The following is a 26,836-nucleotide window of genomic DNA, read 5'->3' as shown; positions in this document are numbered from 1 at the left end:
AATAGTGCACTGTAATTTGTATATATCACACAAAATCAGTTTGTAAGTAATCCATGTAACTGTGAACCAGGAAGTATAGAGAGGGACAAACGCTGCGTAGGGAGGAGGTCGGGGTGGATGGGTGGGGGAGGTGTTCGTACCCCGTGTGAAACCAAAAGTCCACGTTGATTTATTTGTCACGTAACTCCCGTATTCAAGTAACGCCACTTTCAAAGTTATTTTAAACCAAACCATGATCTTTTCCTAAACCTGACTAAGTAGTTTTGTTGCCTAAACCTAACTATGTTTCCTCTGAAGACAGATGATTATTTTTTAAAAGACTGGAGCAGAAATTGACAAGTGCTTCACATATTGTTGGACATTTTGTAGGAAAACGTACGAAAAAATGAGGAATACTTTCTCGGAAGATATCATTGGAACCGTTGTGGATGCTCGGTGCGGTTGGTCAAACTGTAAATTCACTGCAGACATTCAGGACTCTCCAAGCTGACGTTCAGTAAAACCAAACTAAATCTCTTATCCACAATACCATGGAAATGATTTTTAAAATAGCAGACCATATACATTTTTTTGTAACCTGCTTTATAACAGTGTTGAGTACAGAAATTATACTGTGTGGTGAATCAGAAATGTGTTTAGTTCATCATGTTGAACAGTGCAGCTTTGTGGTTGCGAGCTGAGAGGATATATCTCCCGTTTTTCCACAACATCTGGTTGGTTTTGTGATATTTTAAATGACATTGTTTTATGTGATATTCAGTTTGCTGCAGGGAGTTCGCTTTGAAGCGGGTCGGACAAATAGCTCCAGTGTTTGATTTCAAAGTTTCAAATAAACTTTTATAAAGTTGAATGTGAAATCGGTTTGGAAATGAAACTGTAAGACACATTCTCATGCACTATACTTTTTTTTCTCCTCAATGGAAAAATAAATTGGATCATGATACCACTGAGACATATTGAACAGAGCCTTGATTTTTATCAACTGTTACATCTCTAAATGCACCAATCACGAAAAAGAATAGTTGGTCGCAGGGCGAAAGTAAAGGATTATACTCTCAAATCCCTCATCCTCCACTTCACACGCTTGCATCACATTTTAAAGAATGTAGCATACAACACATTTTGAGGGGAAACATAATCACTCAGGAGACCCGTGTTCAACCCCATTCCCAAGGCACAAAAACAACTGCTGAACACATCTGACTCAACAGGCTCTGGATCACGAAAATCAGGAGTAAATGCTTTCAAAAAACAAAACCTGTAGCTGGATGTGATTCACCTCAATTAACAAATAGTTCAAAGCTTCATTCATAACGTTGACATTCAAATTCTAAATCAACATTCAAATGCTGGGCAGCTTTTTATGACATTTCTTTTGCATGTCTATTCATTGTGTTTTAACCTGGTATTTCTGCACGGTTGCAGATAAAGATCAGGCTACACTAATATTATTAGTGTTTCACTATTTATAAAATTAAATTCCAGTGGTGGCTGTGTCGGATTGTTACCGACTCGTGTGATCCAAACATTTCTAATAGCTTCAGATTGTTGTAAAGTCCAAAAGTCAAAATTTATTGAAAAAAGAAAAGATTAAAAGATGTTGTGAATTTTTAGAAATAATTACATCTAATGATATATTCTGCATTTGTTGGCGTTTAGCCTTTCAAAAACACACACATTTTCACTGGGGTCAAAAAAACGTTTCGATCCCTTGCTTGCAACACAAAGGGAGGCACTGACGAGTTATATTCATCAAAGAAGGTTGATTTAATAAAAGATTCATTTAATCTAATGAATCACTTTATTCATGAAGAATTTTTTTTTTGGGTGTTGTCATGAAATATGACGGCGGACATTGGAAGCTTCAAATGTAAAAAAAAAAATGACATTCGGTACAGCCCTACATATAATAAATTTAAAAAGTCAGGACTTCAAAGCTGCAGCTGCATGGTGTGCACATGCACATGCACATGCACATTTTACGCCTGGATTTCTGAGAGCAGTGACCCAGTAGGACTGGTTATATTAATCCATCATGTTTTTGACACATTGCTCTCTCCAACCCCAACAGACAGAATATAGATCTCTGTGTTGTCAATGGCAGCTGCAGCCGTGGCAGCCGAGATCTGCTCAGACTTGACACGGTGGAGGTCAGAGAGACGGTGGGTGAAAAGGCCGCTCCATGCAGCGGGGGAGTGGGGTGGGGGAACATGACAGGTGCATACAAACAGACACACAATCGTACAATCGCATTCACGGACGGCCTCACTTGTCCTCTGCCTCTTACTTCCCCCCCAACAATCGCTGTCTTTCCATCTCTCTGCCTCTCTTTTACTGAGCTGCTTCTGATTCCCCCTGCTGATTGCTCAACACCCGCTCAGATCGCTGCAGGCTGCCATTCTTAACCTCTTCCCCGACAGGACACGCCTATCTTTTTTCTTTTACTACATGACCGCTGGAATTTTCCACTTCCACGCTATAAGATAGTGAGCAAAAAGGTAATCTCTCTCCTCACCCCTCCACCCCTCTCCCTCCTCGCTCCCTCCGGCTCTGTCTCTCTCCTGAACCCTTTTCTCCACCCATATTCTCTCCACTCCTCCCTTCTCATAACATTGAGGTAATCCGAAATTGCTAACATACTGCTCAGCCATGACTGAAAACATTCCTAACATCTCAGCGAGGGGGCTGACAGGGAAGGCCTGCTCAGTCATCATTACAGAGCGGCTCAGCAGCCCCCTCTCTTATACCTCCACACACATCTAACCTCACAACTTCACACACGCACCGAACCTGCTGCTGATTCCTAACGTGGCCTTCAAAAAAGGTCAAAACAGACATAAGCCTCCACCTAGCACTGAAATCTTTCTCTTTTGTTGTACCCAGAGTGCTTTGCAGTAGTGACAGCTGCAGGGCTGATAGAGAGAAAGGTGGGTGTGTGTGTGTGCTTGGGGTTTGACATACCTGTCGAGGCCAGAAAACGCAGGGGAACAACATGTCAGTACAGCCCCGAAGCAAAACAAGACAAACGACATTTTTCATGACACACACACACATCTTCTGAAGACACTTCCTCTGAACTCAGGTTGGAAAAATGCGCCAACTATTCAATTCCACGAAGACCGAATGCCTCTGAGCCAAACTATTCTTTGGATTTTTTTGACAGTGTGTATTAATTACTTTCTGAATGAAAATCAAAGGGATCAAAGGTTTTGACATTTTGGGAAGTATTTAAGTTTTGTTTTTCTTGCAGAGAGTTGGATGAGAAACTTTATACCACTCTCACATCCGTCTGTTAAATATAAGGCGACAGCCAGCAGCTGGTTAGCTTAGCTTAGCATAAAGACTGTAAACAGAGGGAAACAGCTAGCCTGCCACTGTCCAACGTCACTGTGTAACTGCGTGAACGTGCTATGGTGCTAAGTGTGCAAACTTTACGTTCAGCTGACATTGAGGTGATCATGAAACTGTTATTGATATTTAACACTTGTGCCTCACTTTAAAAAAAGTTTCTCTGATGTCCTTAGAGGACAAATACTGCCATACAAATATTATATATTACCATTATTTTCCACTTTCACAGAGTTAAATCTTTTAACCAACTTCAGTCCTGATCATAACTACCAAATATTCATACATTTTCAGAATTTGAACACTTTACATGCCAGTTTACATGATGTCACTGTTGTTTTTTTATGAAAAAAACCCAAACAAAAACAAACACAGAAAAAAAAAAAACACAGAAAAATTAATTATTTTCTGTACAGTAAATGCTAGGTGTAATTTTTATTTTTATTTTTTTCAGTCTGGTATATGTCAGTGATTAGCAACAACATTGATATTGATGCATTTTTATTTTTTGTGCAATATTAGATTAAATAATCTCACCTGGTATATATATATATATATATATATATATATATATATATATATATATACAGTATATAGGAGCTGAGGTTGAACTTCCAAAATTTGAAAAAAAAAACAACTCACAACCTTGCCAAACTGCATGCCATATGCATTAACACAACTAAAATTATCAAAAAGTTAAAAAGCCAAAAAATGTCAGTGAGGCACAAGGGTTAATAATATTCAGGAGGGCTGACGGACTCTTGATAATCTTTCCTATTATAGTATTTTTTTAATATGCCTATTGTTTTCAAATTTGATATGCCTCAATAAACCTGGACCTTTATCACTTAATATTACTTGTTACTTTGTTCGCAATGAACTAAGTTAGCATTAAAACTTTGTTTCCCTCTGTTTCCAGTCTTTATGCTAAGATAAACTAAGATAAACTAAGCTAAGCTGACCGGCTGCTGGCTGTAGCCTTATGTTTGAGAGTGGTATCAAAATAGGTGGAAAAATATTGTGCTAGTATCAGGAATAATTCCTGAGAGTTGTGGTAGATTTGACACTTTTAAAAAGATAAAAGTATCATAATGCACATTTTATGAAAAAGGTTCAACATACAGTGACAGATCACACAAACTAGAGTTTAGCTTCTTTATTGAGCCTTTCAGACACAACGCAACAACATCACCACCGCAATCTGAATCTCATTATTTCCAACGGCATGCGCCACGCCACCACGGCTTTTTGCTGCTCCTCTGTCGCATTGTGTCTGTTTGTCCATGTTCTTGAGTGACTAACAACATGTGTGATTTATTAAAATTAAGAGCTTCTTTGAACTCTTTGTCACCTCTGAGCTACGTACACGATCGGGCAATACTTCTGGGAAGTCTAGACAGGTTTGTAGAGCAAAGAACACAGATGTTTAAAGTAGTCATCATTGCTAATGGAAATTTGCAAAAAGTTTCCCACCAAATGCAAAAAAAAAAAAAAGATCCTGGCAGAAAAAGTGGAGTTCCCAATGGGAGGGATGACTTGCCTTCTTTTAGAGGCCACTGAGAGCTTGAGACTGCAAGGTAGACAGTATTACACAGTGCAATCGTTAACATTCCCCTAACCTCACGTCAGGGCAGCTTTTAGATGTCTGAGGTAATCACCTTGTGAGCCGGCTTCTTCTGGGGCATGCCTGGGCTCTGCCAGCAGAGCCTCAGATGACTTATTGTAAATGGAGAGGGTGTTTAGTGCTCTAGAAAAAAACGGGCCTCTGAGAGGGGTCCTGACAGTTTGTTGCTAAGGGAGCAGGTTTGAGCGCGGCCGGCCTCTTTGTTGACATTCTCATGACAAATGTATGGAGCCGGGGACACAACACTGCACTGCTAAACAGGCCCAAGAGTTATTTAGGTAAATTTAGAGATGCCTGCAGTGATTTGTGCTTAGGGTCTGTACACAAATTAAATTATTATTTATTATTAGTTATTTTTAAGCATATGCTCCTCAAAATGAACATTTGATTAGTTTAATTACATTAAATTGTAATTAACAATGACTGCATTCATTATTGAATCACATCAGAAATGCTTCCTGTAAACAGACTGAACATGGTATCATTAGTTTAGTCTGTTTTTGTCATTATATATTAATCTGTCAATTAATTTTACAGTTAATTAATTAATTGTAATTTTAGTAATAATAATTTAAGTCTATAAAATGTCAGAAAATAGTGAAAAATGCCGATCCTTGAGCTCAAGGTAATGTTATAAAATGTCTTGTTTTGTCTTACCAACAGTCCACAAATACTCAAGTAACCAAATCATCATATTTGTAAAGATAGAATCCGCAAATGTTTTGCATTTTTGCTTGTTGAATGCCTTAAATGATTAATGAATCAGAATCTGTTGATAATTAATCAGTCTGCTACTTGTTTCAGCACTACTGTGGCTCCTTAAGACGGGATCAACAGAAGCTGAAACAGTGGCCGAGTTATCTCAGGTATGTGCTCGGCCTTGGATATCCAAATCTGCCCGACGAACGAGAGGATGAGATTCCATCTCGGGTGAATCACGCCAAAAGAATCCCATCTGACGTCAAGGAAAAGCCACCCCAAAAAGAAGTGCTTTAAGAACAAACACTAATGCTTCTAAAATAAACAACCCGACCGAGACTTTTGGTGGGGCGATGATTGATGGTTTTTATGGTCGCTCTGAAGCCGGAATCAATTGCAAGTTTTTGAGACACGCTGGACAATAATTAAAGGGCAGGAAAAAGTCTTACAAAGCAGAGCTTGAGGGGAGTTAAAATACGATGGTGAAAATAACATAATTTCCCAAAACCAGAGAGGTTTGTTGAGGACAACGGCATGTGGAACAGGAAAAAGGCAGCACGATTCCTGTCAATCAACATTTGTTGCTGCTCAGCAAAATTCCAAATGTACAATCTAATAAGGAGAGCATGCTCTGTCTCAAACATAAGGAATGGGAAAGCGGGATCAAAATAATGAAAGACAAATGCGTTCAATTCCCTACCTGGCCTGACCTGGATGTCAGTGATTCTACCAGAGGACTTGCCAACACATCCATCTGGAGCTTTTCAGGACATTAAAGGCTCAAACACCTGCGATTTAATGAACACGCTGCAGGAAACAGCATAACTATTCTGAAACCATATGGATGCTTAAAATCTTCAACGTGCCAATGCGATGTTTTTGTGCCAGAGTCTCGATTCACGCTGTGCTAATTATTGCCAATTTAACCCGAGCCATCCAGCATCAAACGCAACACTTCTCCAGGAAACAGCTCCAACCAGTCACCTGCAGGCAAAACTCTCCCAGCGATACCGGTTTGTGGGGGAAACGAGCACATTACGTTCGGCGATAAAACACAAAGAGCAGGTTTTGCGACTGAGGAGTGTAGCGAGGAAGAGAAGAGGCCATAAAACAGTGGGCATAAAAAACAGGCTGTAAAGAAAAACACTGTGAGGGAAAAGACAGGTGTAAATCAAACGGAGAGGAGCTGCGATGCTCTCAGGACAGCAATAACCAGCTCGGAGAGTGCTGGTGTGACTGGAAGAACCTGCCCCTGGGTCACAACTCAACAGGTACAGACTTGTTAAAGAGAGCTGAGAGTGGAAAGAAAACATTCACCTCGGTGTCAAAGTTATGACACGAATACAAGAGGAAGAAAAGTAGTTTTCTGATTTCTTTCTAGGGCACAATGGTGGCTGTTTGTGTTCTTTTAAGCCACAAATCTCTGTGGAATGGGTGGTTTTCTCATTTTTCTGCGTTCATTATGGGACTGATTTCCATGTAATGGTTGTTCTTTTGTTGCTCTGGCTGTTGTCCAGCGTACTCACCATACATCTTCCCCTCGTCTGACAGGATGATTTTCCTCCTGCCACAGGGAGGGTAGATGGCGAGGGCCTCCTGGAAGCTCTGCTCGATGTCCGGGCTCCACACGCCCTCGGCGTCCCCGTCGATGGTCTTGTCCTCGTTTTCCCCGTCCAGCCCATCTTCTGGGCTACCGTTGGCGCTCCACTCGTTGGAAGCAATGGTGGCGGCTCCCCCTGGGCCCAACCCCGAGCCCCAAAATCAAAGGATCTGTAGGAGACCTGTGAAAGAAAGAAAGACACAAGTTGCTTAGCTGTTTTTATTTAATATTGAGTTGCATTCTTTAGCAAATGTTAATCAAAATTACACAACACATAAAACCAAAACAGTGTAAACATGGATATATTGACTGTATATAAGTGGACGTAGTCACCGTGACGTCACCCATTGATTTGTGGACTACGGTTTTGAAGCCTCGAGTTCGGCATTTTGGCTGTCGCCATCTTGTTTTTTTTTGCAACCAGAAGTGACACAAGAGGATGGAGCTAAGTACAACTGAACACTGAATAAGATATTTTAACTTTCACAAACGTAAAACACACTGTAAAAGGGTTAAAGTCCTGAAACAACTCCCAGACAGGACAACGCCGTGGTAGCGACCTGTCAATCACAAGGTAGCCACGCCCTAAAGCCTCCCCTGCTTTATGGTCTATTTGACTCTAAATGGGATCATAATTTACTAAATGAACATCATGCTGTATTGAAGAAGACTTGAAACTAGTGATTGAGACCATAAACTCATGTTCACAATGCTTACTGAGGTAATAAGTCAAGTGAGAAGTAGGCTCATTCTATACAATCAGACTTCTTTTTGCAACCAGATGAGTCGCCCCCTGCTGGCCATTAGAAATAATGCAAGTTTAAGGCACTTCAGCATTGGCTTCACTTTTCAGACCCGGATGTTAGCACCTGCACGGACAGCAAGTTAAAGGATTTGTTATTATCAACAAATCCCATGACAACACCAAATCAACAATGATTGGACAAATAATGTCTGAGCAGTCAAAGCCTGATATAGCTTATGTGCTAAAGAGCTCCATTGTTGTCTAATAGCATTTAAAACACATCCGTGAGCCACAGCGTTGTAATCCGTGTAATCACGAGCATGGGCACTGTGAGTCAATCCAACACACACACTATCCTGGTGACGTAAATACTCACTAGTGCATGAAATCTGTGTTGATCTGCAGCTACAAATAGTCCCCAACAAATGTACTATTTGTATTTACTCCTGTTTGAGAAGCATTTGCTTAAAGCTACAGTGCCCAGCTGTTCAAAGAAATCATTTTGTCTTATTTAAGTATGAAACTTTATACTTGAGATCCATTTTTAAGGATTTACGTCTTGAGTAGGACTTAATGGGTGGGCTTGGGTCTGAGTGCTACAGACGAGGTAGGAAAGTCAGACAGTACCGAGAGACGTACTGACGCATTGTTGGTTTTGATCTATTCATGGGATTAGCTAACCTGACCCACCAGATGGTTTGTTACACAGAACCATCTGAGAAGCAGACATTGGAAACTGTTTGAAAAAATACCTGGCAGGTGATTGGATGAACTATCTGCCAATCAAACTCTTGCCGAAGGCAGTCGGAAGAAGAGCCGTGATCTGGCCTTCGGTACACAAATGCATTACTTGAAGCCTGACAATATAGACTTTTGTGCGGTATGTGATCCTGAGATTCTCGCGTGATCTCGTGACATCGCGAGAATCCAGCTACCAACGTGCAAAGTAAGGGATTTGCTGCCAGTAACAAAATTCCCCAAACTTATCCATTAATGCATACATTGTTTATCTGATCCGAAAATAATCACTACCTGGTAACAAGCGTGCAATACTACAAAAGTCAGTCAAAATTAGGTTATTTTTAGCCGGAGAAATTATCCAAACTATTGTATCAATTTCGGTCTAGTGGCCACAGTCGGAAACGCGGGTCATGTGATGCCATCTGGCAAACAAATTCATTACTATGAAGAAAACAAAACGTAGTCTTTCATTAGATCTATCATACTGTATAATTACAAGCCACCATTTGTTTTATTAACATACTATTTTTGTGACATTCATGTGCGGAGGAATTCTTTTTTTGGCGTTTGTGCTGGATGAGCAGGTTTCATGAATACATCCACTGCTGCTTCGCCTTCATCGTAAAACACTGAACGGCTTTCTCATTTTGTTTCCTTGTTTTGAATTTATGATGAAACGCTGCTGATATTCACAAGCAAATTTCAGCTGGATGCCTACTGGATCAATGGGAACTTGGATATGATTAAATCAAATTCAATTAGTATCCAATTTCATTAACAGCTTCCATACTGTGTAAACTTAATCCCTACTAAGCTCCTCTACTGCTTTTTCTTTAGAAATATACATACAGTGAATTATTTGTGTGGCTACAAAGACGGCCCGGAGCCGTGCGAGTTCATATGAAGTACAACGAGACGCGAATATGGAATGTCATTCATCTATAGGTCACTACTTTGGCTCTCTTTGACATTTTTCTTTATTGCAGTCATTAAATTTGTATGAATAAACAATGCTAACTGTAATTATTACTGTAATTTCCTCGATTTTATTTCTCCGAAATGGCCAAATGAATTCAAGATATTCCATAAAACGAAGTTTAAAGACCTCACTAATCAGCGCTGGCCTCAAAGAATTCTTGTGGTCTGGGAACTGTGTCCCAGTGTGGTTGGCTTATGGCTGACTGCAGGCAAAGATCTTAAGTATTTTTCAAGCTGCCCTTTCAGCATCGTATTGTTTCTGAAATGGAAGTCTATGAGGTAACCGCGATCCTCCCAGGATGCTTGTGTTTCTCTACTTTAGCATTTCTGCAGATGCTGACATAAATAAAGTATAAGGGATAAATACAGAGATGTTACATTATCTGTTTACAGCTGTTTGTTTTTCAGTATAAGTCATATTTGACTTCTTTTATGAGGTTTTGCAGAGTTAGGGAGTCAAATATTAACAGTATGATTCCTGTAAAATAAAAATCAAACCAGTAATTAAGTTTCAGTCTTGGAATGTGATCTGTACTCCTCACTTTATTTGGAAAAATAATATAAAAAATGTCGGTGTAAATCAGTGAAACTCGTGTTCTCAAGGCCACATGTATGATTACCCTTCGTATAATTACACCAAAACTGTGCAGCCACGGAGTTGTTTTATTTTATCTGGATATATTTGTGATAGCCTTGACATCTCCCTTAGCCTCCCCTTCTCCGTTTATCTCTCAGTATTTAGAAAGATTCCTACTTTCTAATCGCTTCGAGGACCACACATGGGTGAAAAAGCAGAGGTGGAGGATTAGTGATGCTTCCTTTCCGTTCCCGTCATCATATAACAGGAATTACAAGAGATCAAAAGCGAGTAGATCAGTCATACGGGGATCCTATTCTACTGCACGCCACATACAACATGAAATTTATGGACGCCACGTCGCCACTGAACCCAAACGAGGGTTTGACAAATATCCACAAGTCGAGCTGCTAATTTTAGCTGAGAGGGTATTGGTTAAGGCGGACCCTTTGCAACAGGGTCACGGTGTTAAAACTCAACAGTGAAACTCAGCACTCATCAGCAGCTCAAGTGATCCATGTCAGTCCTCACAGATCACACGGCTGGATCGCTCCCAATGACTACCAACAAACGACTAGACTTAGGGTTAGTTTAATGATAATCTCTACCAAGGTGGTGTTAAATACTGTTTCATGATGCAATTCTGAACATATACAATCACAGTATTTTTTTGCCCCCTTGATTGTGTGAGGTGCATGTAAGAAAATATCGAAAATATTGAGTACCACAATATTATGTTTTTTGATATTGTATCAATTCTATAAAAGACTTTCTTTTTTTATTAATAGTTTATATGCAAAGATCCAGTCAATACTATTTCATTTGCAAAGAGATGTGCCCTCTCAAAGTAGTGCTATGATGTTGGATGTTACAGAGACTGTGATAAATACAAATGCAGATTCCACTGTTCTGATTGCATATAAAAAAAGGAAACTTTTTTACTCAGATTTTATGTTTTCTTTATACTATGACAGTTTTACTAAAATTTGATTTAAAAAAAAAAATCGCAATATATCGCCTTGCTTACAGTATCACAATAAATTGAATCGTAACTCCTGTATCATGATACGTAACGTATTGCCAGATTCTTGCCAATACACACTTGAATGTGTTTTATGGGGCAAATACCTTGAATTTGGGGGCAATTTTGCCCTTTGATCTCGATTATTTCTAATGCGGACTTGTATTAATACTTAATAAAAATCGGCATCTCCCTGCAACGATTAGTCAATTTGTCGAGTAGTCCTTTGACAAAATATGAATTGGCATTTTTCAAGAAAGAAATGCGAAACATTCTCTGGTTCCAGCTTCTAAAATGTGAGGATTGTCTGCTTAGTTTTGTCTTGTATTATAGTAAAGTGAATATTGTGTTTTGTTAATTGAAGTAACAAAGGGCTGCAACTAATGATTATTATCATTAATTAATTAAGATTAATCTGCAGATTATTTTCTTAAAGGAACAGTGTGTAACATTTAGGCTATTAGCAGAAATGGAATATAATATTATTAAGTATGTTTTCATTAGTGTATAATCACCTGAAAATAAGAATCGTTGTGTTTTCTTTAACTTAGAATGAACCCTTCATATCTACATATGGAGCGGGTCCTCTTCACAGAGCCGGCTGCCATGTTTCTACAGTAGCCCAGAACGGACAAACCAAACACTGGCTCTAGAGAGAGACATTCACGTTTTCGCGTCGGCCACCATAGTTCTCATACACGCTTGGCACACAAGAGAAGCTTCAGTTGGTTGCAATCTGCAACCTCCTCGTAGATGCCACTAAATCCTACACACTGCACCTTTAAACAATCAATTAATCGTCTATAAAATGAAAGAGATTCATGAAAAAAATACCTGTTACAATTTCCAACAGCCCAAAATGACATCTTTGAATGTCTTGTTTTATTCAAAACCCCAAAATAATCATTATACTATCATGCACGACGAAGAAGAGCATCAAATCTTTACATTTGAAAAGCTGGATCCAGAAAATATTTGTAATTTTTGCTTGAAAAAATGACTAAAACAATTACTCAATTATAAAAATGGTTGCACCAGGAGCAATTTTTGGAGTAGTAGTTTAATTATGTCACCTTCAACTCTGGAAAATTATGATGGTAATTATTTTCCAAGGCAAACATTACACATATGTTTAAATGGCTCAACATTGACAGCAACCTGTCATGACGTCAGCCACAATGATTTTACTTGTTTCACTGTTTTGCTGTCAGCAGCTTGTTTGTTGGTTCAAATTAAAAACTGAAACATTTAGGCACAAAGAGCCGTCAACATCAACACTAGTGGAACCCTTAAACACACATTTTCTCTCTCAGCCTAAAGTACAGCAGATGCACTTTGTGTGGTCTGGTGTGAAAATGTCTCTCAGGCAGCCCAAAGTATTTCATTAATGAATGCACAGGTGCTGTTAGGGCAACAGCTCCAGTAGAGCCGGGGCAATAATCAAAGACTGGTGGCACAGTGAGGGAGGGGCGGCCGCTCTATTGTTTATCTCCAATTATAGCAGAGAAAACACTGCAAACCTCCTCCACACTGTGAGCTGTGAAGAGCCGCGAGTGGTGCTCAGTGTGACACGCAGATCTGACGACCTCGGCGGAGCTCCGAGTGCTCGCAGGAGTGCGTTCGAGTGAGGTGCTGCGAAAAGAGAGGCTCTTCACTGAGAGAGGGGCCTGAATTCCAGACATGTCCTTATTAAGAAAGGGCCGCGAGTGCTCACTGTTTCTCCTCCTGCCTCCCTTGTGTCAACCCAACGCCCTCCCTCCCTCCCTCCTTCCCCGCCTCCCTCCCTCCCTCCCTGCCTCCCTCCTCTACCACCACCACCCCCCCTCCACCCAGTGCTCAGAACGTCTCTACCCAAATAAGGACAGGAGACCAGGGGATGCGTGTATGGGAGGAGTGGGTGGTGGGTGGGTGGGTTGGTTGGTTGGTTGGTTGGAGAGCAGAGGGGGAGAGGGGGTGTGTACGTGGGGTGGGGGGTGTTGTCCAATTTAGGCGTCCACTTTGGGGTCTGGAAAACAGTGGGATTGTTCCAGCTGGAATGCAACATCAGCAGTGAACACGCTCAAAGCTCAGACTAGAGGCAGGCCATTGTCAGTGGAGCCGTTTTTCAATGCATCCTCTTGTGGAGTCACAGGATTTCAAGTCTGGACAATAGTCATGACTTCATGATGAAAAGTGAGCGGTAAATAAAGTCACAAAGACAGTTTTATGGACTCGAATGCAACAGCGAGTTCGAGTCGAGACCTTTGGGATTCGGTTCCTCCGACACGATTTACTGCCAGCATGTCATTTGAAGAGAAAAGCTGTTGTACTAATTAACATGTTGATTACGTTAGAACAGTTGGGTGAAGTTTGGGTGAGAAACTCACACAACAACATAGTAATGACTCACACGACAAAATAAACTGCAGATACTCAGAGCTGCACTCATCAACACATACTGTACAAATACATAAATACAACTACCGATTAATCGATCGATAGAAAATAAAGCTGCAGCTGTTTTCATAATCTATTAATCGTTTAAAGAGGACCTATTATGCTTTGGAGCTTTTTCCCCTTTCCTTTAGTGTGTTGTATAGTTTTTTGTGCCAGTAAAAAGTCCACGCTAAAGGGAGTAACTCTCTCCCACAAAAACACTGCTCCTGAACTGCCTGGCTTGAAGTCCCGTCTTTTCTTCTGTAACATGGTGATGTCACCAAGTAACACGCTTGCCTAGTGGATACTTTGGCACGCCCTCAAATAAAGCTAGTTAGAGCAGAGCTGGAGCAGAGTCCGAAGAGTTTAGTTAGGTTGACCAATCACAACAGAGTGAGCCAGCTGACCAATCAGAGCAGACTGGGCTTTTCAGGAGGGTGGGGCATGGGCGCAAACAGAGCGTTTCAGACAGAGGGTGAAAAGAGGTGTTGCAGCACAGCCAGTATGAGTAAAGTAAAGCGTTTTTTGAACATTAAAATATGTAAACATGTTCTACTAGAAACCCCAAATACAAGTATACACCTGAAAATAAGCATAGTAGGTCCTCTTTAAGTCATTTTTCAGCGTCTCTATTGTGAGGATTTCCTGCTTCTGTCTTTTTCAAGTGGTAATAAATTGCTTATCTTTCGTGTTTTGGGCTCACGATCAAACAAAAAAAGAAGATTTGACGACACAAATTAGCCTTTAGGAAATTCTGGTACTTTTTTCACTGTTTTCATATAAACCAAAAAGAGCAATGGATTAAAGGAGAAAATCTCCAGATTAATGGTTAATGAAATCGATTGTTAGCTGCAGGCCTTGTCCCAAGCACAAACCTGTATGTGTGAGTGTTTATTGAAGGATCTTGACTGACTGACTCCCACTTTAACACCAAAATCAGGGACACACCTCCCTCCCGTTCTCTGGGAGTCAGGCCACGAGAGCAACATGCTACAGAATTCCAACGTGCAGCAGGAAAATAAACGCTCTAAAACTATGCGCTTCTGCACATTCATTCAAACGCCACCATTCATGCACCACAATCCCTCTTCCCATTTTCCCAGCCCCGAACTGAGCGATCACATTGCAGTCGGTTTTCAGCAATCGGCTTATCTCCGCTCCGACTCCATCTGCGAACCGACCAGAGTTTATTGGCACCGCACTGAGTTTCCTTTTTTCTTTTTTTCTTCCTAGACGGGATTGTGTGCAGTGAAATGTCCCAATGAATTCCAGTAATTCTACTGAGTCACTCTGCCGGGTCACATGGAGGAAAGCTGCCGGTATAACCTAAATCAGGAAAGGGATTCCAGCCCAGGCATTTGATTAAGTGTGCCACAGAGCGTAGGAAATCCCTTACAAACACCTACAGGCAGGAAAACAAACAGAGCCTGTGTGTTTCAGTGACATTCAGGAGTTGACACAATAACACTTATTCACTCAGAGAGAGATTATGTGCCACATCTTTATTCCTCGATTCTATCTTCCACTGAACATGAGATCATCTTGATGCACCAACCAGATGGGTTTCTACTTACGCAGTGGAATTCAAAGACGACAGTGGGGCAAGACCTTGAGTCAAAATGACTCTGTCATGTCTCGTAGCTTTTATGGCCTGATGGCAACATCTCCAGCCGTCTGGTGAGAAAGGAAGATTCGCCGAACGTCCCGACATTCATGACCAAACAGGATGGATCATAGGAATATACTCAGAGACTAAACATCCCACCGTGAGAGCCATGCGAGCCCATCGAGCTAGGACAGTAGTATAAAAAACAACAGTGTGTGTGCAGTGACTGACTTTTAAAGTGTTGTACTTCTGCTGTTAATTGCACTCACATTATTAGTTTCATTCTCAAAGTGTTTCCTAACTTCAACTGTGGTTTCGCAAAGCAAATGAGTTTCAACAGAAACTCCTCCTTGTGAGCAAAATAACAGTCAGAGAAACTCTTATTTTAATGATGTCAAGACGGCCTGCATAAAAAGCATGACCTTTTTGATGTTACTCGTTAAAAATGCTGTAAATACCAAAAGGCAACACAACAACAAACAAATACAGACGGAAGAGTCGGTGCAGAAAAAACGTCTGGTGCTTTTTAGATGGTGGGACGGAGCAGGAGCATCAAATGACAACAAGTAAAAGAGGCCACCATGTTTATGCACCTGGTCCAAGATGCTTAGAGTCACATTTGGTGCTTGGTGTTAAACAGAAAACTCATACAAATGTTGCTCATGTGGGCATTGATGTCAAATATCTCTTGAGAACGGTGCACCAGCTGTCATTGAGCATCTCGAGCATATCTTTGTTCTGCTGTACGTCTCCACTCAAAACAAAGCAGTAACCTGATGAGCGCTAAAGCTTTAACAAGTCAACATATTTAACATGTGTTTTTTCTGGAGATCAGATAATGTGGACTTGTAGATGTCTTCGAGCCCCGGTGGTAGTTTTCAATTTTCTTTTTACTTTTTTAAATGCATCAGAATCAGAGGAATCTAACATTGTTATTCACTAAGTTTGTGCGTATGTAGGGACGTCACGATAATTTAGTAGTTGATGCCAATACCAATAAAATTCCAAGATTCTTGATACCCAATTCGATACCATGATAAAAATGAAAACAAAACAATAAATCCCATGTACTCCAACATCTACTCCTTAAATACCGTTTGCATACAGTTTTTTAGCAATTTTAATATCAACCCCTGAACACAATTTTTTGAACACATCATGATAACGTTATAATTTACCTCTGCCTCATACTCATTTTTACTGAATAGAGCTTGAACGCATCATAATGTAACGCATAACTTAATGTAACCTCCATATGTTGCTGTTAACTCTGTTATTTAGCCAAGCAGGACTGTGCTGCCCACTAGCTGCTAACGTTACTAGGTCTCGTGCGGCCGATTTCAACACAGATTTGTTGTTCACAATGTAGTATTATCAGGGAAATTTTTTCTATCACCCCCGGGACGATGGGACGACATTAGTCTCGAGCCCTGATCCACAGTACCTACGGTACCTGAGGTACTGCAGAAAAACGAGCACCGTGACATTTTCAGAATTTGGGCATCGACTTGGTACCAAAGTATCGGTTCTTGTGACATCCCTAGTATAGTATAGTAGTAGTAAATAGTATTAATAGTAGGAGCAGTATATAGTATAGTAATATATCCCTAGTATAATGAATTTGTTTTGATGCTGGTGTCAATACAATACAATAAAAGCACAATAAGAACTTCATGTAGATAAAACTTGGTAACTTAAACCTGCATTAATAAGTTATCCTCGTCTTTTAGCTCTGTTTTGTTCTCCACCAACTCTCGAGGGAAGTATTTGTCTTTTTAGCTGCTAAATGCTCCACTATGTTCACCGTCAACTGTGTCTGTCTGCTGTTTGGCATTGAGCAGGTAGTGTAGAGTGAATTTATCAGAGGTTTTTGCTAAAAACAATGCTGATGAGAGGATTCAGACTGAACCAAAACAGTAAAGTCGCGGGTCGTAAAAAACAAAACAATGAACTGAAAGACGTTAAAATGCTCTGTAAAGCTATAGGTGATAATCCTCCCGGGATTAATCACTACAAATTAGTCCTTTCATGTTACACATAGTCATTAAAGCTAGAGTTGGTAATCTTCAAAAACACTTGTTGTTATATCTGTTGAAATTCTCATTACATCCCAACATCAATCAATAAATCAAATGTTATTACTGTCGCAGGACTGTAATAAACCCGTCCAATCATTTCATTCGGCCCAAATGTAATGATTGGATGGGCTTCCACAAGCTGCTAGCTTGACAGCTATGAGTACTAACAATAGTCATATTAATGTTCCTAATGATAATTTTCGGTAGAGGGAGTTCCTGAAGCGTCTTTCTCGCTAGATTTAGGGACTTTTGGAGCTAGTGCTGCTAGCTCCTTTCTTTGGAAAAGAGTTGGCACCAATTGGCTCTGTTTTTTGGTTGGATCATTTCTCAAATCTAACGCACTCTTGCTGGTTTCTTAAGATTACCAACCCTAGTTTTAACATATAAAATGCTGATTATAGCAGCTCTAAGATAGGAATTAAAAGTATTATAAAAACAAGACATTCCTGTTACTGGTTTTTGATTCATACAAATATGTTGTTATTTCTTGTTGTCACAAAATATTTGGTCATATTAAACACAAACACGACGTGAAAATCAGCCTCCCTCTGCTATCTGTAACTCTGTAAACCGCCGTTACCACGACTCAATTCTCCTGACTCATCATGTCGCAGATTGTTAACAGATTCCCTTCAAATCTGTCTCCTCCACTGCCGAGCCATCGAGTCTGCTTGTGTTTGTCTCTCCATCACATGCCTACTGGCGTAATGTATGTGCCTCCGTCTGTTTGTTAACCAACACACTACGGGATTTGTTCCTTTCTTTCAAAAATGCAGCCTTTTGTTAAGCTGCTGCTGGAGTTGGGACACTTGTTGGCAAAGAACAGATCCCCTGCTGGCAGCCCCAAGCCCCCCTGCTTAGCCCAGAGTTAAACACACCTCCACCCAACTTTTATACACAGTAACAAATCCAAACTCCTCCACACGTCTTGTTAAGGTTGAGGGGCGCTCACAGATGTCACAGTGAGACCCCCTCCTCCACACACACACACACACACACACACACACACACACCGACAGCCACACAAACACACTCCTGACAGGGGAAACAACAGGACTTGGTGGCAGAAGGAGCAGCTGCTCTCTGAGGTCAGATTACAGATAAAGAAAACATTTTAGGTTGCAGGCCAGGAAAGCTGCTCTCTGACAAGAACAGGAGACGCTGCCTTATTCCTCCTGACACGCAGAAACGCACACAGATGCATTTACAGTGAATGCACATGTTTAAATCGATTACTGCTCTTTAGAAATTAAAAGGCGATGAGCTGCGTGCTCAGAGTTTTGCCGCCACTGCCTTCTTCAGACAGCACGAGCCCCATCTCCCCCCCAAAAAAGCCTCCCCTCCCCTCTCCCTCTCTGTGTCTGTGTTTGGCCCTAATAAATTCTCTGCAGCTCCTCCAATAACTTCCTCCTACTTCCTATCTGGCACGGCGCTCAGGAAACAATCAGAGCTGAGAGTGAGAGGAGGGCTGGACAGCCAACAGCTCACACGGCAAGAAGGCAAGAAAAGAAGAGAGGCAGAGGGAAAAGTTGAGACACACACACATGAACACACACCACATGCTCTCCTTGTCAAGTCAAACATTTGCAGTTTGATACCAGCTGCATGCCCAAGAAAAACAATAATGTTCGGAGCAACGTCTTGCACGCAAGAGTGAGAATGTGCGAAGGCGGTGTGAGTTGGAGGAATCGGACATGCTGTATGTTTTTAAAAGTATTTACACCACGAAACGCGCCACAACTGATTCTTATTTGTTGTTTTCTTATAAACAAATCACCCCACTCTGAGGTATAAGGAGAGGTTACTGGTTTCCTAAATGAGTCACTGAGAGACGGATGAATGAGTATCACACGGCGAGCCAAGGCCCGATTCATTCATTCATTCTGGGTGCTGCTGCCTATGTGGTCCACCTTGAAACGTCACACTTTCATAGAATTAAGCCTAAATCCATCTGAAGAGGGAAAGACTGACACAAAACGGGGCGAGTGCGCCAGAATGCTTTTCTTTTTTTCTTTTCTTTTTTTTTTTTACAGTACTGAATCAGCATTTTAATCGGAAATTTTCCAGAGAAAGCAGCGGAGAAGCCATCCCAGCCTGAATTGGTCGTTTTGTGGTGAGGGGAGCGGTTTGAAGCCATAATCTGTGAAACCTTTAAGACATGCATAACTTTTTGCAGCAGAATGCACCAGCCAATAACTCATCCGAGCATATAAATCGTGGAACAAGGCATTAAAAGAAGCCATGGCTTTGATCAGGGCCATATAGAGGGGATTTTCACAAGGAAAAACTAAGATTAGATATAAAAAATAAGCTGAACCGGAGAGAGGAAACTTGTTGCACATTTAATAAATGTACATACACTCTTATAAAGCACTCTTAAAATCACTGGGGCACCTGTGTTGTTTTTTAGGGCCGGGCAATATATCAATATTATATCAATATCGTGATTTAAGACTAAATATCGTCTTAGATTTTGGATATCGTAATATGTGTTGTCTTTTCCTGGTTGCATTTCAGTAAAGTGATGTCAATTTTGAACTTACCAAACTGTTCTAGTTGTTCTATTATTTGCATTTACCCACTTAGTCATTATATCCACATTACTGATAATTTATCAAACATCATATTTTGTAAAAGCACCAATAGAGTAATACCTACATCGAGGTAAAAAAAAATCAAGATTTTTGATTTTCTCCATATCGCCCATCCCTAGTTATTTTATATTAGGAGTGACCAAAACGAGTAACTCTGTGCTGCAGAAGGAGATCATCCCCCCAACCGAAAACACTCTGAGGGATTAAAGGGGTTTCACATGAGTGCCCTTGGGTCACTGGAGCTCCAATACGACACACACACACACACGTCTCTGAAACACCAGACGCCGGGCCTCAGCGAGCCCTCATGTTATCTATAATGGAGGCTGGAGGAGCCCACAGACGCTGGCACACACACACGCCCACGCAGACGTTTCTTTTTCGAGCTCTTCCTCTTTAGAGAACATTACTGTGGGACATCACTCCTCTCGCAGTCGGTCGCCAGAGAAAGAACAACTAAAACGTTTAGCAACTTGGGGACAGCTGACACAAAGGCCATACTGTTCTAGGCCACTCCCCGGCTCCTCCCCTGAGCGGTCCGAATGGGAGGCCAGAAAGCTTATCTGTTAAAACCCCTCATGGTTTGGAGGATATGTAAACATGTGCAGTGCATTAACGTGAATATGATGTTGATGAATTGTGTCTTTGAGAGTGAGGTTTAAAGATAAATCATGCAGCACATTTGTTGCATCACGGTAATAAACAGCTCAAAGCACAAACACGCTCTTCATCGACACACAACTGCACTCAACCAACCGCTGCTAGTTCGACTGCATATTGTATTCCAGATTGTCATTAATGCCCCTTCTGCTGAGAGCTGCAGGCTTTTTCCTCTAAGGCCCCCTCTGTGTGCTCACCACCACGCAGACATAAGTGGTATTTGTTCAGATCTGGGTTGACAGAGGGGCAAGTGTCCACCATTTGGAACGAGCACTTGTGGGGATGGTGCTAAAAGGCGACCAACGTCTGCACAAATGGGCAAAAGCTCATTAGTGCGGGTTTGACACAAACGGGTGAAGCTGCTTGCTGACAAACGGTCAACAGACCTGCTGCCTGAGTAAACACTCCGCAGGGCAAAGGAAGGGATGCACTTTAGCAGCAGATATGAACTGAAATACCTCCACAGTTTTCTGATTAAACTTTGAAAAATCAAAAACATCACAGGATAACAGATTTTTTTTCCTCCTTCCCGAAGAGAACACATGCTCATTAACTCTTCCTTTCCAACAAACGGCCCCAAGGAACACAGCTGGGGAGTAAAAAAGAGAGAAAACGGCCACTTTAAGGGGATATTACCCCAAGTAATCTAATTGACCTCCATGACACGGGCCAAGCTGTAAAACTTTCCCTTCGCATTTAACTCTCACACGGCGTGTACATGCTAAATCCACAACGGCTGAGAGACATAAAGTACGTTCAAGGAGAAGAAGAAGAAAAAAAAGACCACATAGTACATTGGGAGGCCTGATGCATTCATGCTGCATGCAAACAATGAGGGGGAATCTGTCGGAGCAGCAGAATGCTTAATCCTTTCCAGATTTACCCATCAGCATCAAAATCTATTATTAGGCATCTTGGCGTGTCTCATTTACCAAGGACACATTGTTTGGTCGTGCTGGTTGGTCGTTTCGTTTCAGAACATCATTTCCACATGTTAATGGAAAGTAGTTCTCAAACTGTGGATTTTGCCTCTCAACCGTGACTTAAACATGACAGACTGGAAAAGAAAACGTGCACTATCTGATCATCTTCTTTATCAGTGTTGCATCACACCGCCTGCGTTCAAAAGAGCTCGCCAAAAGCCTGGCGTAGTTACACTCACAGCCATGTGGATTAAAGGCAGAGCTGTGTAAAAAAAAAAAAAAAAAGCTTTGTTTCCTCACAAACTTGGTGAAAATGTAAAAAATAAATGTATGAAACGTTAAATGAAAATATGACATTGTGCAACCGTAAGGAATGTTGTTGCGGTAAAAGCAATACAGTAAGAGACAGACAGAGACGTTAACAGGTTATTCAGCTCGCTGTGACGAACCTGACAGACTGCATTCTGTTGTTTAGTCAAACCTGTTGACGGCCACTGATTTGCCTCTCTGCTGCTTATATGACTGTACGAATACTAACATGCTGTCGTTTTTTTTTTACATTTTCTTATCAGTCAAAACATTTGACTAGGTCAAAAAAAAAAAAAAAAAAGCTTTACCCCGAGCCTGAACTAACAGCACAGACTGAGAGCAGGTGTAGCCCGAGGTGGCCCTCATATAATTAGACAATTAGCTGGCATTCATATCCGTGCATCGCAAATCCTCACCTATGAATTATGTACTTAGTGGGACTTTGCAGAGTATCATCGCAAGGCCTGGGCTTTGGCAAGAAAGAAAGAAGTGAAAAGGGAAGAAATAAAGAAAAGAGATAGATAGATAGATAGATAGATAGATAGATAGATAGATAGATAGATATTAATCAGCCGATTGTTCTGTGAGTATCCAAAGTAAAAGCACTCGGTCCCTTTCAGATTTTCATATTATATATACTATATTACTGGATTATTTTAATCATGTACCCTGTCTTGGTGAAGCTATCTATTTTACATTTAGCTGCATATAACAACACATCATATTTCATAAGCTGTTTGTGAACAGGTAGGCCATGTACTGTATCTAGAATCTTTATCAGTAAACTATAGCTGTCATATAAATGTATTGTGGATTAAAAAACGTACAATGTTTGCCTCTGAATGTGAAGTTGAAGAATAAGCAGCATAAAATGGGAGTGCAATCAACTTAAATAAAGTACTGGAACAAGCTGACAAAGAATATAAACATGATACTTTCAGACAGTGTAGATAGATAGATAGATAGATAGAGAGATAGAGAGATAGATAGATAGAGAGATAGATATGTATTTTTCAAATATATATTATGGCAAGATAATATGAAGTAGTTACATGCTAAACAAAAGTTATTAGAAATTTAAATAAAATCTAAATATTTATCTCTCACTTATTTCTTCTGGCTTCAGAATTTCTTCTAAATTGACAAAAGTAGGATTTTTTTTTAATTTTTTTAATTTTCATGTACAGTTGTTTTTGTGATAAGCTAATAAGCTAATACAGGACGTTTGGTATTTCTAAATATTGTCATAATAGCAATGATGTAAAAGAGATCCCTTTTGGTATGCAGACGTGTAGTCCCAAGCCTAGGCTTTGCTTTATATTTGTCATTAATATTTGTTTGTATATTTATAAATCTGCTGCCATTCTGTGGTTTTAACTTTATACTAGGCATATTATATTGCATTGTATGTTCATAAATAAAGTTTGTGTTTTTAAAGAATGTGTGAAAAAAAGTTTTGTTTTCTAATCTAAAACTATAGAATAGTAAAATTATATTTTGTTATTATATATTAATAATGTCTTCATAAACAAACAAAAGAAATGCTGTGAAAATGGAAATGTGTTTATTAAATTTAAAAAATTAAAAAAACTAAAGAGAAAGTATGAAGCTAAATCTTCTTTGAAACATTTTATTTATTTGTAATTTTTTATTTTTCTTTGTCTAATAAATCCATGTGTATACTGCTGAAAGAACAGGAGATCTTCCCTTCATGTAACTCTGCTGACAAATGAAGAAAGTTGTCTTACCTTTGAGATGCAGAGGGTCCAAACCAGACTGAAGTTGTGTGTATTCCTCCAAATGGCTTTTAGTTTCTCTGTGTCTCTGTAGGTTAAACTGTTGGATTCCTCTGGAGGACCGATGGATGATGATCCAGGTATGAAACTGTGCGAGACAGAGAACAAACATATTGGCCTCACTTTCTTCTGTGCTTGTCAAAAAAAGATTGTCTTTTTTTTTTAGTTAATAGTGTGAGTCAATGAGCCTGGGCTACCGGTGGAGATCTGCTGGAACAGAGGCTGTCAAACATATCCCTGCACACTGGGAAAGTCAAACACAATAGACGCTCAATCTGCAAATGTGTTCTTCCCTCCCAGCTGCAGGGAGCTCTGCGGAAAAATGTAAAAAATGACAATGATCTGAAAACTTCACCGAGACAAGCGGCATGAAAAAAAACTCTCCCAGAAAAAAAACAGAGAGGCTCTAAAGTAGAAAGAAGGAGAACATTTAGTAGGAGAAAACTTACCTTTTATTTTTATTCTGCCAAGTCACCTTTCTTCTCCTACAATGAGAGCAGCTGGACACTTTAGTTAGTTTCTTATAATTTGGCGCCTTGTTGTTTTCCCGTAATATTTCTCAGAGGTTTGACAGTATAAGTGGAATGTTAAGTATGACTTTGGTATGAAATCAACGCACTACACTGGAAAACGAAGGGGGAGGGAGAGAAAGACTGCTGAGGAGGAGCTACTGCTGCGCGTCAATCAACAGGGAGGGGGCGGGACTTAGCTACAGGCCACGCCCACTAAAACACCCTGCTGCACACACAGTGAGCTGCAGCTTCCTGCCACTAAACCAGGCTCACTACACACATACTACACTAGTGTCTCAGGGAATAATAACTAAATGCATCTAGACCTATTATAAAACAAATTCTCAGATCCATTCTTACTCAGCCCGTCAATCTCTAGATCTTCATCCTCCTAACTTCCTCACTAGTAGAGGTCAATTTTCGATAAGATTTAGGGGAACCACATTATGGAGTAGCTTTTCACATCTATCAATGAACTGTTCATCTGTCAAATGTTTAAAAAGTCATTTAATTTAATTTAATTGCTGTCTTGTAATTGCTTTTCCCCATGTATCTGTTTTTATGCTTTTTATTTTTTCCCACTCACAATGTTGTTTGGTTATGATTTCCCAGAAGTCTTTATAGATATTTAAATCAATTTCCTATTACAAACACTAACCATACACTTCCACGCAACACACACACACTTGTCTTTTTTTATATATTTACTGTGTTGTTATTGTTGTTATTATATATATCTTGTCCTAATTGTTTGTTATAACTATTATGTAGTCATATTATTTATTTATTATAATCTTGTCTCAAAGTGGAGGCTTCAGATAAGCCCAGTGTTTTTTTTTTGCCTCTTCCTGCACTGTATATCATTTATTTTTGTTATGTTGTATAGTCTTAAATTGTGCAAAACAAATAAATAAAATAAACAAACAAACATCTACTGAAGTAATTACGAACAGTTTTGAAATACTTTTATAAACTTTAAACCTTTCCAGTGGTGGAAGAAGTACTCAGATCTTTTACTTAAGTAAAAAGTAAAACTGTACAGAAATACAAGTAAAAGTCCAGCATTCAAAATGTTATTTACTTTATGTAACATAAATGACTTGTTGTTGTTGTTTGTTTGTTTTCTTTTTCTGTAGCTGCTTGCCAATTTTGTATTGATTAGTACATGGACATTTGTGATTATATTCTTTTACTTAATTGGTGATCTATCAATTTGTTATCCCACCCTATATAATTATGCTTAAATACCAATAAAAAATTGATCACAAAAAAAATGTTACTTAGGTAAAAGTACACAAGTATTAGAATCAAATTAACCTGAAATACCAAAAAGTAAATATGCAGAAATATCCATTATATCTCTGGACTATAACTAGTGATGCATGTACAGTATGTCAGAATTACAATAAGTTTTATTGCCAAGTAGGTTATTCACATGCAGGTACTTTGGTGTTAGGTGCATACAATAAACAACAACAATAGTAATAATATACAATAAACATATTAAGGAAAAAAAAATACAGGCAGGTACAGGGAATGCAAGAGTCAAGAACATAAATATAGAATATAAAAAATAAGATAAAATATTTAAAAAAGGATAAAACAAATGTGTACACGTATGTAAACTTGGAATGAGAGAGTTGTACAGTTTTGTGCAGAATGTGCAAAAGTATTGATCAGTGGATTTGCAAAAAGTTAATTTATGTGTACATCACTTTAATGTTGCAGCTCGTTAAGGTGGAGTTTATCTTAACAAATGTATCTACTAGTGTTTATTCTATAATAATACATCATAATTAATTTCTTAATTATATGTTGTATTACTAATCTGAATCGGCAAAGTAAATATCAGATAAAGGTTGTAGTGGAGTAAAAAGTACAATATTTCCCTCCAAAATGAAGTGGAGTAAAAGTATAAATTAGTAATTTCCACCACTGCAAACATTATTTTCGATTTCAATGGAGATTCCAAACATACCACATATGTCAGGCTGAATTTGGAAGTGTTTGCAGTGTTGGAAGAGCTACTTAGATTCTTTACTTAAATAAAGTAGTAATATCACAGTGTAAACAACTCCAATTGCAAGTTAAAGACTATTTTTACTTATGTAAAAGTACAGAGGTATTAATCAACAAATTGTTCGGTGAGTATCCAAAGTAAAAACACTCAATTTGCAGAATGGTTCCTTTCAGATTTTTATACTATATATATTACTGGATTATTTTTATAAACATATTAAACATATAGCTGCACTTTAATCATGTAGCCGGTCAAGGTGAAGCCAACTGCTTTACATTTTACTGGATATATAACAACACATCATATTTCATAAGCTGTTCATGTACCGGTAGGCTATGTATATAAATAAATTCAGTAAACTACAGCCGTCAAATCAATGTAGTGGCTTAAAAAAATGACAATGTATGCCTCTTAAATGTGAGGTTGAAGTATAAGCAGCATAACATGGAAGTACAATTACCTTATATAAAGTGCTGGAACAAGTTGATAAAGAATATAAACATGATACTATCAGACAGTGTACAATAAGATGATTTTTCCAACCTTAAATATACTTAACTGGAAATAAAAGGGTCAAAACTGGAAGTCAA

The 26,836-nt window shown here is 39.5% G+C and overlaps 1 protein-coding gene across 8 annotated transcripts in view; it reads right to left on the bottom strand.

Annotated features, from left to right (window-relative positions):
• The window catches only part of LOC119490194 (transcriptional enhancer factor TEF-5-like), a 38,905-nt gene extending 14,562 nt beyond the window's left edge, over positions 1-24,343 (bottom strand). For 4 of the 8 annotated variants that reach the window (XM_037773430.1, XM_037773478.1, XM_037773438.1 and 1 more), the window contains exons 1-3: positions 24,164-24,342; positions 23,667-23,802; positions 7,198-7,452 (exon numbers count right to left, since the gene is read on the bottom strand). In XM_037773430.1, the coding sequence (XP_037629358.1) occupies positions 7,198-7,204 (7 nt within the window). In that variant the 5' untranslated portion in view covers positions 7,205-7,452; positions 23,667-23,802; positions 24,164-24,342. Of the gene's footprint in view, positions 1-7,197; positions 7,453-23,666; positions 23,803-24,163 lie in introns of all 8 variants that reach the window. The other 4 variants (XM_037773470.1, XM_037773460.1, XM_037773444.1 and 1 more) reach the window with 2 other exon arrangements.
• Positions 24,344-26,836: the final 2,493 nt, after the last annotated feature.

The sequence above is a fragment of the Sebastes umbrosus genome, chromosome 1, assembly GCF_015220745.1.
Source record: "Sebastes umbrosus isolate fSebUmb1 chromosome 1, fSebUmb1.pri, whole genome shotgun sequence".
Lineage (NCBI taxonomy): Eukaryota > Metazoa > Chordata > Actinopteri > Perciformes > Sebastidae > Sebastes > Sebastes umbrosus.
Note: the sequence above shows the minus strand (reverse complement) of the source record. Positions and strands in the feature narration are given on the sequence as shown.